This window comes from Mobula hypostoma, chromosome 9 (genome assembly GCF_963921235.1).
Source record: "Mobula hypostoma chromosome 9, sMobHyp1.1, whole genome shotgun sequence".
NCBI lineage: Eukaryota > Metazoa > Chordata > Chondrichthyes > Myliobatiformes > Myliobatidae > Mobula > Mobula hypostoma.
The window spans coordinates 69022809-69037434 of record NC_086105.1 but is presented as its reverse complement, the minus strand read 5'-3'; the positions used below and the strand labels follow the sequence as shown (position 1 = coordinate 69037434).

General features: G+C 43.3%; 1 protein-coding gene across 4 annotated transcripts in view; it reads left to right on the top strand.

Moving 5' to 3' along the window:
- The window catches only part of mon2 (MON2 homolog, regulator of endosome-to-Golgi trafficking), a 169299-nt gene extending 158652 nt beyond the window's left edge, over nt 1-10647 (top strand). For all 4 annotated transcript variants that reach the window (XM_063058481.1, XM_063058480.1, XM_063058483.1 and 1 more), the window contains 3 exons: nt 4147-4354; nt 6095-6177; nt 9312-10647. In XM_063058481.1, the coding sequence (XP_062914551.1) occupies nt 4147-4354; nt 6095-6177; nt 9312-9475 (455 nt within the window). In that variant the 3' untranslated portion in view covers nt 9476-10647. The remainder of the gene's footprint in view (nt 1-4146; nt 4355-6094; nt 6178-9311) is intronic.
- Nucleotides 10648-14626: the final 3979 nt, after the last annotated feature.

The following is a 14626-nucleotide window of genomic DNA, read 5'->3' as shown; positions in this document are numbered from 1 at the left end:
ACAGTGTTGGCGAGTATATGGTCATGCAGCTTGGCAGAACAAATCAAAACGTAGACTGTTTTCTAAATGGAGAGGAAATTCAAAAGTCCGAGGTGCAGAGGGACTGGGGAGTCCTCGTACAGGTCAGTGGTAAGGAAGGGAAATGTAATATTAGCATTAATTTCAAGAGGGCTAGAATAGAAAACCAAGGATGTAATGCTGAGGGTTTATAAAGCACTGGTGAGACCTCACTTGGAGTATGGTAAGCAATTTTGGGGATCGTTATTTAAGAAAGGATATGCTGATATTAGAGAGTGTTCAGAGGACGTTCACGAGAATAATTCGAGGAATGAAAGGCTTATTGTATGAGGAATGATTGATGGCTCCAAACCTTTACTCACTGGAATTTAGAAGAAAAAATCTATTCAATGTTGAAAGGCCTAGATATGTGGATGTGGAGAGGAAGTCCATTTTAGTCATAGTCATGCTTTATTGATCCCGGGGGAAATTGGTTTTCGTTACAGTTGCACCATAAATAATAAATAGTAATAGAACCATAAATAGTTAAATAGTAATATGTAAATTATGCCAGTAAATTATGAAATAAGTCCAGGACCAGCCTATCGGCTCAGGGTGTCTGACCCTCCAAGGGAGGAATTGTAAAGTTGGATGGCCACAGGCAGGAATGACTTCCTATGACGCTCTGTGCTGCATCTCGGAGGAATGAGTCTCTGGCTGAATGTACTCCTGTGCCCAACCAGTACATTATGTAGTGGATGGGAGACATTGTCCAAGATGACATGCAACTTAGACAGCATCCTCTTTTCAGACACCACCGTCAGAGAGTCCAGTTCCATCCCCACAACATCACTGGCCTTACGAATGAGTTTGTTGATCCTGTTGGTGTCTGCCACCCTCAGCCTGTTGCCCCAGCACACAACAGCAAACATGATCGCACTGGCCACCACAGACTCGTAGAACATCCTCAGCATCGTCCGGCAGATGTTAAAGGACCTCAGTCTCCTCAGGAAATAGAGATGGTTCTGACCCTTCTTGTAGACAGCCTCAGTGTTCTTTGACCAGTCCAGTTTATTGTCAATTCGTATCCCCAGGTATTTGTAATCCTCCACCATGTCCACACTGACCCCGTGGATGGAAACAGGGGTCACCAGTACCTTAGTTCTCCTCAGGTCTACCACCAGCTCCTTAGTCTTTTTCACATTAAGCTGCAGATAAGTCTGCTCACACCATGTGACAAAGTTTCCTACCGTAGCCCTATACTCAGCCTCATCTCCCTTGCTGATGCATCCAACTATGGCAGAGTCATCTGAAAACTTCTGAAGATGACAAGACTCTGTGCAGTAGTTGAAGTCCGAGGTGTAAATGGTGAAGAGAAAGGGAGACAAGACAGTCCCCTGTGGAGCCCCAGTGCTGCTGATCACTCTGTCGGACACACAGTGTTGCAAGCACACGTACTGTGGTCTGCCAGTCACGTAATCAAGAATCCATGATACCAGGGAAGCATCCACCTGCATTGCTGTCAGCTTCTCCCACAGCAGAGCAGGGTGGATGGTGTTGAACGCACTGGAGAAGTCAAAAAACATGACCCTCACAGTGCTCGCTGGCTTGTCCAGGTGGGCGTAGACACGGTTCAGCAGGTAGATGATGGCATCCTCAACTCCTAGTCGGGGCTGGTAGGCGAACTGGAGGGGATCTAAGTGTGGCCTGACCATAGGCCGGAGCAGCTCCAGAACAAGTCTCTCCAGGGTCTTCATGATGTGGGAGGTCAATGCCACTGGTCTGTAGTCATTGAGGCCGCTGGGGCGCGGCGTCTTCGGCACAGGGACAAGGCAGGACGTCTTCCACAGTACAGAGATGAGGAATTTCTTTTGGGTGGTGAATCTGGAATTCGTTGCCACAGGCGGCTGTGAAGGCTTGGTCATTGGGTGTGTTTAAGGCAGAGGTTGATAGACTTGTGATTGGTCAGGGCATGAAAGGTTACAGGGAAAAGACAGTTGAAGGAGATTGAAAGGGAAATGGATCAGCCATGATGAAATGGTGGAGCAGACCCAATGGGTCAAATGGCCTAAATCTGCTCCTATGTCTTATGGTCTTCAAAAATAGGGTAGTAAATTGGATTAGACATTGGTTTTATGAAAGAAACCAGAAAGTGGTTGTAGATGGTTGCCTTTCTGACTGGAGGCCTACAGGGATAGGTGCTGGGTCTGTTGTTTGTCAGCGATATAAATGGTCTGGATGATAATGTGGAAAACTGGATCAGCAAATTTGCAGATGACACCAAGATTAAGGATCTGTTGGACAGCCAGAAGGCTACCAAAGCAGGATCTGGGCTGGCTGGTGAAATGGGGTGAAAAATAGCAGGTAAAACTTAATGGAGACAAGTGTGAGGTATTGCACTTTGGGATACCAGCCAGTGGTGCTAGAAAGTTTGTGAACCCTGTAGAATTTTCTCTATTTCTGCATAAATATGACATAAGACATGATTAGATCTTCACATAATTCTTAAAACTAGATAAAGAGAACCCAATTAAATAAATAACACATTTTAGATCATATTAATGCAGAAAGAGAAAATTCTATAGGGTTCACAAATTTTCTAGCCCCACTGTATCTCTTACATGTTGAGCGGTAAGGCACTGTAGATCTTGCATGGTGAGCGTGATGGAACAGAGATCTGGGAATACAGATCGGTAATTCCTTGAAAGTGCCATCACAGGTAGATAGGGTCAGAATTAGAATCAGAATCAGGTTTGTTATCACCAGCATGTGTCGTGAAATTTGTTAACTTAGCAGCTGTAGTTCAATGCAATACATAATATAGAAGAAAAAAAAAACAAAATAGAATAATAATAATAAATAAATAAATAAATTGCAGTATATGTATATTGAATAGATTAGAAATCGTGGGAGAAAAAAACAGAAATAATATATATTAAAAAAGTGAGGTAGTGTCCAAGGGTTCAATGTCCATTCAGGAATCTGATGGCAGAGGGGAAGAAGCTGTTCCTGAATCACTGAGTGTGTGCCTTCAGGCTTCTGTATCTCCTACCTGATGGTAACAGTGAGAAAAGGGCATGCCCTGGGTACTGGAGGTCCTTAATAATGGACACTGCCTTTCTGAGACACTGCGCCTTGAAGATGTCCTGGGTACTTTGTAGACTAGTAGCCAAGACGGAGCCGACTAAATTTACAATCCTCTGCAGCTTCTTTCAGTCCTGTGCAGTAGCCCACCCCCCCATACCAGACAGTGATACAGCCTGTCAGAATGCTCGCCATGGTACATCTATAAAAGTTTTTGTGTGTATTTGTTGACATGCCAAATCTCTTCAAACTCTTAATGAAGTATAGCCATAAAGAAAGCTTTTGACACATTGGCCTTCATAACTCAATGTATAGAGTACAGGAATTGGGATATTATGTTGAAATTGTATAAGACATTGGTGAGGCCTAATTAGGGGTACTGTGTCAAATTTTGGTCACCTACTTACAAGGAAGATAGAAATGTTTAAAAGAGTGCAGAGAAAATTTACAAGGATGTTGCTGAGACGAGGACCTGAGAGCTTTGGGCTTTCTTCCCTAGCATGTAGAAGATTGAGAGGAGATTTGATAGAGATACAAAATTGAGGGGTATAGATAGGGTAAATGCAAACAAGTTTTTTCCACTGAGGTTGGGTGAGATAAGAACTGGAGGTCATGGGTTAAGGATGAAAGGTAAAATGTTTAAGGGGAACATGAGGGGGAACTTCTTCACTCAGAGGGTGGTGAGAGTGTGGAACGGGCTGCCAGTGCAAGTGGTGGGTGTAGGACTTAAGAGAAATTCGGTTAGGTGCATGGGTGGGAGGGGTATGGAGGGCTGCGGTCTGGGCGCAGGTTGATGGGACTAGGCAAATTAATGGTTCAGCACAGACTAGATGGGCCAAAGGGCCTCTTTCTGTGTTGTAGTGTTCTTTGACTCAGTGACTCTACTGGCATGTCATATTCACAAGTGTGGGGCTAGTTACATCTTTGATGAGGCTACCAACATGTTGTAATAGAAATAACCTGCATAGTAATAAACCAAAGTCTGGAGACTGAGTAGTGACTTTGAGGTTGGTTTCATTAAAGTGGCCACATACTGAAAGAGTAACTGCATCTTTGCTTCTCCAGAGGCCGAAATTGACATTCGAATGAGAGAGGAATTTTCCAAAGTCTGTTTTGAGACGTTGCTTCAGTATTCCTTCAGCAATAAGGTGACAACACCCCAGGAAGGCTACATTTCTCGAATGGCATTGTCTGTGCTCTTAAAGAGGTCACAAGATGTCTTGCATCGGTACATTGAAGACGAGAGGTTGAGTGGCAGATGTCCTCTCCCAAGGTTAGAAATGTATTTTGAATTATTGAAATGATTTGAATCTCTTATTGTTTTGTTGAAAGGAAAATGGACATTATCATAATGGATCAACCATGAAGGAGGACACATGTCGATGGATAGGAAAGGTTTAATCTAACGTGGACCAAACACACAAATGGGACTAGCCCAGGTGGCAACCATAGTAGTGATATCTCCCGAGTCAAGCCTGACGTTCTCCTGAGAGGGTAGCTGTTGGTGGGTCCTCAGGTGGCTGCAGAGGCTGATCTGGGATCCACATTCTGGTATGGTGTGGGCAAGAGTGGCTGTGTTGTTGGTTAGGTCTTTTGGTTGTTCGGTCTTTCCTTTCACAGCTGCCGCTTGTTCTCAGAGACACAGCAGAGACTGCTCTCATGTAGCACAGCTCCCTCTGGAACAGAATTCCTCCAAGCATATCTATTGAGTGCAATGTCTAGTCTCAGGATGCAGAGTAGGGGAAGTGATGTTAAAGATGAAGTGCGAATGTACTCAGATCAATGTTTAAATACCAATCATTTCACTGAATCCCGGTAGGAATAATGTGCAGGGAACTAAGTTCCACTAAAGTTAAAATGGATTTTTTCCATTTTGTTTGCATTCTGACTGAGCCTTTCTCTGAAAATTTTCTTCGGTTGGAGTGGATTATGTTTGACAGCATAGATGCAGATTCATTCTAGCCAGCAATGTGTACAAGGTGAAAACCAAACAGACTGGCGCTCCTTAAGGTATAAATGACAGTGAAGTAATGCAGGATACATATTAAACCTTGCTCACACCACACTGGAGAACAGCTCTTCAACCCTACATACTATAAAAATTAGACAATGGGGAAAATGCACAAGGATGACAAAAGAATGTAAGGCTGTACCTGTCAGTAAAAAAAGAACATCTTCTCTTGAGAAAAGAAGGCTTTTAGGTAATCTATGCGGATCTTTAAGGAATAGTCAGGTTCCTGATGGAGTAGATCCACTTGTGGGGGAAGACCATAACTGAGGTTGTTGGAATAAGAGGGTCACCAAGCAATCCAAAAAGGAATTCAGAGACACGCTCTTTATCCAAATAGTGAAAATGCAATATTTAAGGGGAAGCTAAGCAAGCATAGAAGATAGAAGTATGCACTTGTAGATTTATGTGAGGAAGGATAGGAGGAGATAAATGTGAAGAATAAATGACTCATTTACTTGTCCTCTGTTTCAACAAAGCAAATTATAGGTGACCACCACGTTATAAAGGAGTTATGTTATTAGAAAATTGGTTCATCTATATGTATCATGAAACAACAGTTGAAAAGAAAATAACTTTTGTGTACTTTTACTTAAATTTTGTAAGATCATATTTTTATTCCTTATCTGAGATGTTTTGGTTGTGATTTGTAAATTCTGTAAGGACAAATTTCTGTTCTTCAAACTGCTGCAACTTGGAGGTTGACTGCAATATGGAACAAAGAAAGGGTAGTATCCTTGTCTATTCTAATCTTTATGTATGTCACTTTGGCTAAGATGAACTACTCTGGATTCTTTCTAATAAGTGCAGATAATATTTCCATGGTCTGTGGTGTGTACAACATCTGTTGAAGCCCTTATAGGACGTGAAGAAATGCTGCCATCATGTGGCTAGTTTTCAAACAGCAGAAAACTATTATTTTTGTATTGCACATTTATTCAAATAATTCAATAGTGTACTTCTGTATTAGGTATCTAACGTTTGTTTTTTTTCTTTTAAATTCAGGCAACGAGTGACAGAAATAGTTTTTGTTTTAAAAGCAATCAGTACTCTTATGGATTCACTTAAGAAAACCAAACCTGAAAATGGTAATTGTTTCTATATATCTGAGAAAACTTTTTACAGTCTGGTAAAGAGCTGTATTGCAATCCCTGTTGTGAAGACACTTTAGCAGGCATTAAGAGTGCAGTGCAGAGTGTTCTGAGTCATGGCTAAGTTATAAGGTAAGATAGAGGCAGATCAGGCCACTTGACCCATCGAGTCTGTTCCACCATTTCATAATGGTATCTGGTTTCTTTCTCAGAAGTCTATTCGTGAATCAGCAGGGATTTTTTGCTTGTTTTTTGTTTACGGTTGATTTCTTGAAATCTGTTCACAAATCAAACAAGGTGGGCTTTAAAGAGTCTTCTGAGTGACTAACATATGACATATGAGATCTTCCCTAACAGAAAAAAGCAGTAAAGTTTTAAAATGTAGTGTATCTTGTGTTCCAATCAAATAAATGTGTGCTACTCCTGTGTCAGTTCTAACCTGTCACATGTTTAATGAGCAGATTGTGCAGTGTATCTGCACCATTCGTACTCTGCCGCTAATCTTTGAAGATGAGTCCAGGATCAAAACGCAGCAGGAATCATCAATGAAGTTCAGCTAGCAAGTTGGCATCTCCATGTTTGCATACAAATCCCATATTGATACAAATGGAGGTTAGCCTAGTAAGCGAGAATGATGACACTGTTATGGAACTGCCCACATTTCCCAATAGATTCTGTACAGTTATTAAACAATGCACACCCACATCATATGCTCATTAAATTTAAATTTTGTAGCTGCCTAGAGTCAAGCTGAATAGAATTCAATGAGTCCCAAACTTGCTCATTTCTCATGGCTTTGAAAGCAGTTTCTTTTTCAAGAAAGTGTCCTATTTCCTTTTAAAGTTACTATTGAATCTACTTCTACCAAACTCTCTAGCATCTAACCTCAGCCCTGAGGTAAATTTTATATTAAAAAGGTCAAAGTGTTTTTTTTAACCTATCTGAAAAGATGAAATTTGTTTTCCATAACTATAATTTCTTGCATACGAGTTTGAATTTGGTGAGGTATTTTACCAATAACTGATCATCATTATATAGTTTTAGCATGCTGAGATGCAATCTGGCATCTTGTGCAGTTCAAGAAGGTTGCAAAATGACCCAACATTCAGACAGTATAAAGAAGACTAATCATTTGGATTTGTACATACGGCCATACTCTTGAAATGAGACAAAAGAGGAAAAAATAAACAAATATTTTGTAAAATTGTTCATTCTAATATATAATGGTTAGTGTTGCAGGGATTATTGGAACAGAGCAAAATTCCATGAAATCTTATGAAGCTAGTGCTGAAGTTTACTGTTGAAGTAAAGCTGGGAGTTTCATTGCAAACTATACATTCTTGTATCAGTTCACCTCGATCTTTCAGGAGGGGATGATGAGGATCAGACTGTGCAGCTGCTGCCTCAGTATGTTGCCATGGTGTCCTCGTCTCAGTTGGTCCCTTTGGGGTCAAGGGCGACTTCAATTCTAAAGCAGCCTTTCGATATGACTGAGGCACTCAGTTGGGTAGAGTGATCCACCATTTATGCCGAGCTTTGGATGTTCCCAGATAACAAGATTTGAGGTTCTCCATGCTTTCCAATTGAGCAGTCATGGATTTGGAGTTCCCATTAATTGTTGAGGATGTTACAATTTTACAAGGAGACTTCGACAACATCCTTGGAATGTTTCCTCTGTTGACTTGGTATCTTCCTACTATAATCAAGCTCAGAGCCTATTCAAAGTTCAAAATAAATTTATTATCAAAGTACATATACGGTCCTGAAAATCATTTTCTTGCAAGCATACTCAGTAAATTCAAGAACCATAATAGAATCAGTAAGAGCCACTACTCAACAGGACGGACAAACAACCAATGTGCAAAGACAACAAACTGTGCAAATACAAAGGAGAAGAATAAGTAATATATAAATAAACAAACAAGCAAGCAAGCGATAAATATTGAGAACATGAGCTAAAGACTCCTTAAAAATCAGTTTGGATTAAGACACATGAAAGATGTGGCCAGCGAGTATGAATAGAGTCATAATGTCTGGGAGAAGAAACTGATTTTGGTTTACCTATCGCACCTGTTTATTTGTGGGATTAGTGGTATCTGTCCAAAGCTTTGAGGTGTCCACCTCAGATAGTGCAAGTTTAATTATCATTCAACCATACATGAATACCCATGAATATAGCCAGACAAAACAGTGTTCTGTTCCTCTATGGTTATGATGCAAAACACCGTGTGAACAGTCATACACAGCACAAAGCACATACAAGATAAAACATACAGTCACACAAAAAATATATATAGCCCAACTGCAAATTGATGGTGCATAAGTGTTATCAGAAGAACAAGCAGTTTTCAGCAGTCCGCAAGCACATTAATAGTCTGCATCTCAAAGCTTACAGGAGAATAAGTTTCACTGCAACCCTGTGGTTGGTTCAAATCTGGAACACACTCCCTGTCAAAGTGGTGGAGATGGCCTCTCAACATTTAAGAAGTATCTAGATGAGTGCTTGAATCACCAAGCCATAGAAAGCTAAGGAGCAAGTGCTGCAAATAGGATTTGTAGAAGTGGGTTCTTGATGGACAGAGGGCCTGTTTTTGTACTGTCAGACTCTGAGGTATACAAAATTATGAGGGGTATAGATAGGGCTAATGCAAGCAGACTTTTTCCACTGAGGTTGTGTCGGAATAGAACTAGAGGTTATGGGTTAAGAGTGAAAAGTTTAAGGGGAACATGAGGGGAAACTACATCACTCAGGGGGTGGTGAGAGTGTGGAATGAGCTGCCAGCACAAGTGGTGGATGTGAACTCAATTTCAACGTTTAAGAGAAGTTTGGATAGGTACATGGATGGGAGGGGTTTGGAGAGCTATGGTCCCGTTGCAAGTTGACAGGAGTAGGCAGTTGAAATGGTTTTGCATGGGCTAGATCTAGCAAGCGACAGTGCTTGGATTAGTGATGTTGCTGTAGTATCATCTACTTTGTTCTCTGATGAAAAAGGATGTTGTTTATGACAAGAACATATGCCAAACATTTTGTCTAGAGGAAAACTGTTTTCTATTATGCTTGAGCCCGAAAGATTTTTCTTGTGTTTTGTATTACGTTCGGAGTTTGACATTGTTTTTTTTTGTCATTACAGTTGATACCAACACCTGGTCACAAGTAATTGCTCTGTACCCAACATTAGTTGAATGTATTACCTGCACTTCTTCTGAGGTTTGCTCAGCTTTGAAAGAAGCATTAGTCCCATTTAAAGATTTTCTTCAGCCACCAGTAGCTAAAGTGCAAAATGGAGAGTCTTGACAAATATGAAACTGCTACGTCATCTGGAGGACTATTGTCGATGCCAAGAGTTGATATACCAGAGCACAGTCGGGGAAGGTCTGAAACATAATTAAATGTAAAGATCTACACGTGCAGACTGGACTAAATAACAATCAGGGGCCTTGCTGGGAAGCAAACCTTACTGACTATTGGGGTTATTAGATATGCGTTGGGACAAAAACATGTGTAGCAGCCCCGCCATTTTTTTAGTGAATCTGACCAGTGGGTTTGTTTTAGTTAACCAGCCTAAATCTGGTGCAATGATATGAAAGTGTTTGAGGGAGGGAGGGTGTGTGTGTACAGGTTGTGTTTAAAGATGTTGCTGATGTAATTTAAGAAAAGATATATATTCAACATCATATATTTGAGAAATTGGCTGGCATTTTGTGCACTTTCTAAGAAGTACTACAAGTTGTGCACAGACCTATATGCAAGTAAGTTCCATAACATTCCATGTCATGTGTGACCAGCCTTTCTAAGTAAAGGGAAATTATGTACTTGTGTGTAAAATAAATTGTCCACTTCTGTTACAGAGTGTGACGTTTTTCTGTGATAGTTTGAAAGGTGTTGTGCATCAGCACACCGCTGTGCTTAAATGAGCTCTCTACATCGTTTCGTCATTCACTTTCCTCCTTGTCAGTATTAATATTATGTAAATAATTTTTGATCTGACAATTTTTTTTAAAAGGAGTGTTTATTTGAAAATATTTGGTACTTGACACTATTGTGATCACATTGTGATTTGCCTGCTGGAATACAGTTCTTTCCAATTACAGCTGTACATTACAAACTGTTTTAGTGCCCAGAAATAAAACTAATATCTGAAGGAAGTGGTTTAGCAAACCTACTTTCTAAGTTTAATCTTCCAACAGACACAAGCTAAATGCTGTGAACGGCTTGATTCCATCTGCAATGCCGTTCCAGTTCTTGTCAGCTGCACAGGTTTTTCACTGACATTGATAGTTGAGCTTTTACACAATATACTAACAATTTTTTAAAAAGGTGCTTTTGTACAGTATTGTGGTTTAAATCTATTTTTGTGTGAAGTAATATAAAAGAAACAATTTTATATTTAAACCTGCTGTTTAACTTGAGTGCTGTTAACTAATTAGATCTAAATTCTGTATGCTGGATAAATTGTACAATCTTTATACCCCTTTACAGTGTTTATTGATGTTTAATAGTTCATATCATTTTCTAAAAGAAACTATGTGGTCCTTTGACCAGGGGATGATTTGTATCACAACTGTATTGAGAGCTTCAAGTCAAGGGCCAGTGTCTTCTTCCTTATTGTGCCACCAGATAGTTTTCAGTTCCATGTCTCATCTCAGCTGCATCTGCCATGTTCAAAGTACATTTATTATCAAGGTATGTATATATTATACAGCCTTGAAATTTGCCCCCTACAGGCAGCTACAAAACAAGAAACCTAAAAGAACCCATTGGAAAAAAAAGACCGATAAACACCCAGTGTGCAGAGAGAGATTAAAAAAAACAATTATACGAGCAATAAAAGTAAGTAAATAGCATTTAGAATGAAAGTGAGTCCACAGACACGAAGCCCAGAGCAGAAGTGAACGTTGTGGAGCCCACAGACACGAAGCCCAGAGCAGAATAAACGTTGTGGAACTCACAGACACGAAGCCCAGAGCAGAGTAAACGTTGTGGATCCCACAGACACAAAGCCCAGAGCAGAGTAAACGTTGTGGAGCCCACAGACACGAAGCCCAGAGCAGAGTAAACGTTGTGGAACTCACAGATACGAAGCCCAGAGCGGAGGTGAACGTTGTGGAGTGCACAGCAGAGTAAATGTTGTGGAGCCCACAGACACGAAGCCCAGAGCAGAGTAAACGTTGTGGAACTCACAGACACGAAGCCCAGAGCAGAAGTGAACGTTGTGGAGCCCACAGACACGAAGCCCAGAGCAGAATAAACGTTGTGGAACTCACAGACACGAAGCCCAGAGCAGAGTAAACGTTGTGGATCCCACAGACACAAAGCCCAGAGCAGAGTAAACGTTGTGGAGCCCACAGACACGAAGCCCAGAGCAGAGTAAACGTTGTGGAACTCACAGACACGAAGCCCAGAGCGGAGGTGAACGTTGTGGAGTGCACAGCAGAGTAAATGTTGTGGAGCCCACAGACACGAAGCTCAGAGCAGAGTAAACGTTGTGGAGCCCACAGACATGAAGCCCAGAGCTGAGTAAACGTTGTGGAGCCCACAGACACGAAGCCCAGAGCAGAGTAAACGTTGTGGAGCCCACAGACACGAAGCCCAGAGCAGAGTAAACGTTGTGGAGCCCACAGACACAAAGCCCAGAGCTGAGTAAACGTTGTGGAGCCCACAGACACGAAGCCCAGAGCAGAGGTGAACGTTGTGGAGCCCACAGCAGAGTAAACGTTGTGGAGCCCACAGACACGAAGCCCAGAGCAGAGTAAACGTTCTGGAGCCCACAGACACGAAGCCCAGAGCAGAGTAAACGTTGTGGAGCCCACAGACACAAAGCCCAGAGCTGAGTAAACGTTGTGGAGCCCACAGACACGAAGCCCAGAGCAGAGGTGAACGTTGTGGAGCCCACAGACACGAAGCCCAGAGCAGAGTAAACGTTGTGGAGCCCACAGACACAAAGCCCAGAGCTGAGTAAACGTTGTGGAGCCCACAGACACGAAGCCCAGAGCAGAGGTGAACGTTGTGGAGCCCAGAGACACGAAGCCCAGAGCAGAGTAAACGTGGAGCCCACAGACACAAAGCCCAGAGCTGAATAAATGTTGTGGAGCGCACAGACACGAAGCCCAGAGCAGAGTAAACGTTGTGGAGCCCACAGACACGAAGCCCACAACAGAGTAAACGTTGTGGAGCCCACAGACACGAAGCCCAGAGCAGAGGTGAACGTTGTGGAGCGCACAGACACGAAGCCCAGAGCAGAGTTAACGTTGTGGAGCCCACAGACACGAAGCCCAGAGCAGAGTAAACGTTGTGGAGCCCACAGACACGAAGCCCAGAGCAGAGTAAACGTTGTGGAGCCCACAGACACGAAGCCCACAACAGAGTAAACGTTGTGGAGCCCACAGACACGAAGCCCAGAGCAGAGGTGAACGTTGTGGAGCGCACAGACACGAAGCCCAGAGCAGAGTTAACGTTGTGGAGCCCACAGACACGAAGCCCAGAGCAGAGTAAACGTTGTGGAGCCCACAGCAGAGTAAACGTTGTGGAACTCACAGACACGAAGCCCAGAGCAGAGTAAACGTTGTGGAGCCCACAGATACGAAGCCCACAGCAGAGTAAACGTTGTGGAGCCCACAGACACGAAGCCCACAGCAGAGTAAACGTTGTGGAACTCACAGACACGAAGCCCAGAGCAGAGGTGAACGTTGTGGAGCGCACAGACACGAAGCCCAGAGCAGAGTAAACGTTGTGGAACCCACAGACACGAAGCCCAGAGCAGAGTAAACGTTGTGGAGCCCACAGACACAAAGCCCAGAGCTGAGTAAACGTTGTGGAGCCCACAGACACGAAGCCCAGAGCAGAGGTGAACGTTGTGGAGCCCACAGACACGAAGCCCAGAGCAGAGTAAACGTTGTGGAGCCCACAGACACAAAGCCCAGAGCTGAGTAAACGTTGTGGAGCCCACAGACACGAAGCCCAGAGCAGAGGTGAACGTTGTGGAGCCCAGAGACACGAAGCCCAGAGCAGAGTAAACGTGGAGCCCACAGACACAAAGCCCAGAGCTGAATAAACGTTGTGGAGCGCACAGACACGAAGCCCAGAGCAGAGTAAACGTTGTGGAGCCCACAGACACGAAGCCCACAACAGAGTAAACGTTGTGGAGCCCACAGACACGAAGCCCAGAGCAGAGTAAACGTTGTGGAGCCCACAGACACGAAGCCCACAGCAGAGTAAACGTTGTGGAACTCACAGACACGAAGCCCAGAGCAGAGTAAACGTTGTGGAGCCCACAGATACGAAGCCCAGAGCAGAGTAAACGTTGTGGAGCCCACAGACACGAAGCCCACAGCAGAGTAAACGTTGTGGAACTCACAGACACGAAGCCCAGAGCAGAGGTGAACGTTGTGGAGCGCACAGACACGAAGCCCACAGCAGAGTAAACGTTGTGGAACTCACAGACACGAAGCCCAGAGCAGAGGTGAATGTTGTGGAGTGCACAGACACGAAGCCCACAGCAGAGTAAACGTTGTGGAGCCCACAGACACGAAGCCCAGAGCAGACCATGACCACAGCTTCAGTGCAATGAAGAGCCGAGTAAATGTCACAGAGCAGCGAGCAGGACTGGCCCAACCCTCGCCTCTGGTCCGACACCCTGACTTTTTAATCCATCTGGCCCAGAATTAAATCATCCAAATATCTGATCATTCCTCGTTCTAAGACCCGGGCCCTGTCGCATCAATACTCTGTGGGCCTAGACCCCATTGCCACATTTCAGTCCGTAACTGACCTTTCCAAATTGGCTCAGCAGTTAGATCGACTGAACCTCAGTGGATGGGCCCCAGTTCTGCTTTTCCTCTGCTCTGCTTGCCTCGACTTTGTCTCGAATAAGCCACAACTTCTCCTGGAACATTATTGTCATTAATAGAACATGGAACAGTAGAGATCAGTACAGGCCCTTCAACCCACGATGTTGTGCAGATCTTTTAACCTACTCTTAATCTTAATATGACCCTTCCCTCCCACATAGGCACACGAATGAAAGAAAAATGGAGAGCGAAGAGACTCCTAAATACCCCAGTGTATCTTCCTCTACTACCAGGCCTATTCCATGCACCCATCACTCTGAGTGAAAAAAATACTTACCTCTGATATCATCCCCACCACCACCACCACCAATACTTTTACTCCAACCACTTAAAATTATTCCTCAGATGTTGACCATTTCCACCTTGGGAGAAGTCTCGGGCTATCCACTTGATCATCTTATACACCTCTATCAAGTCATCTTCCATCCTCCCTGGCTTGCTCAACCTAGGGACATGCTCTCTAGTCCAGGTAGCATTCTGGTAAATCTCCCCTGCACCCTCTCTAAAGCTTCCATAACGCAAATGAAAATAGTCTGCTTAGATCTGTAGTCAGGAATTCAATTTATTTCTGCAAAATATTTATGCTGCCCCAGCCACT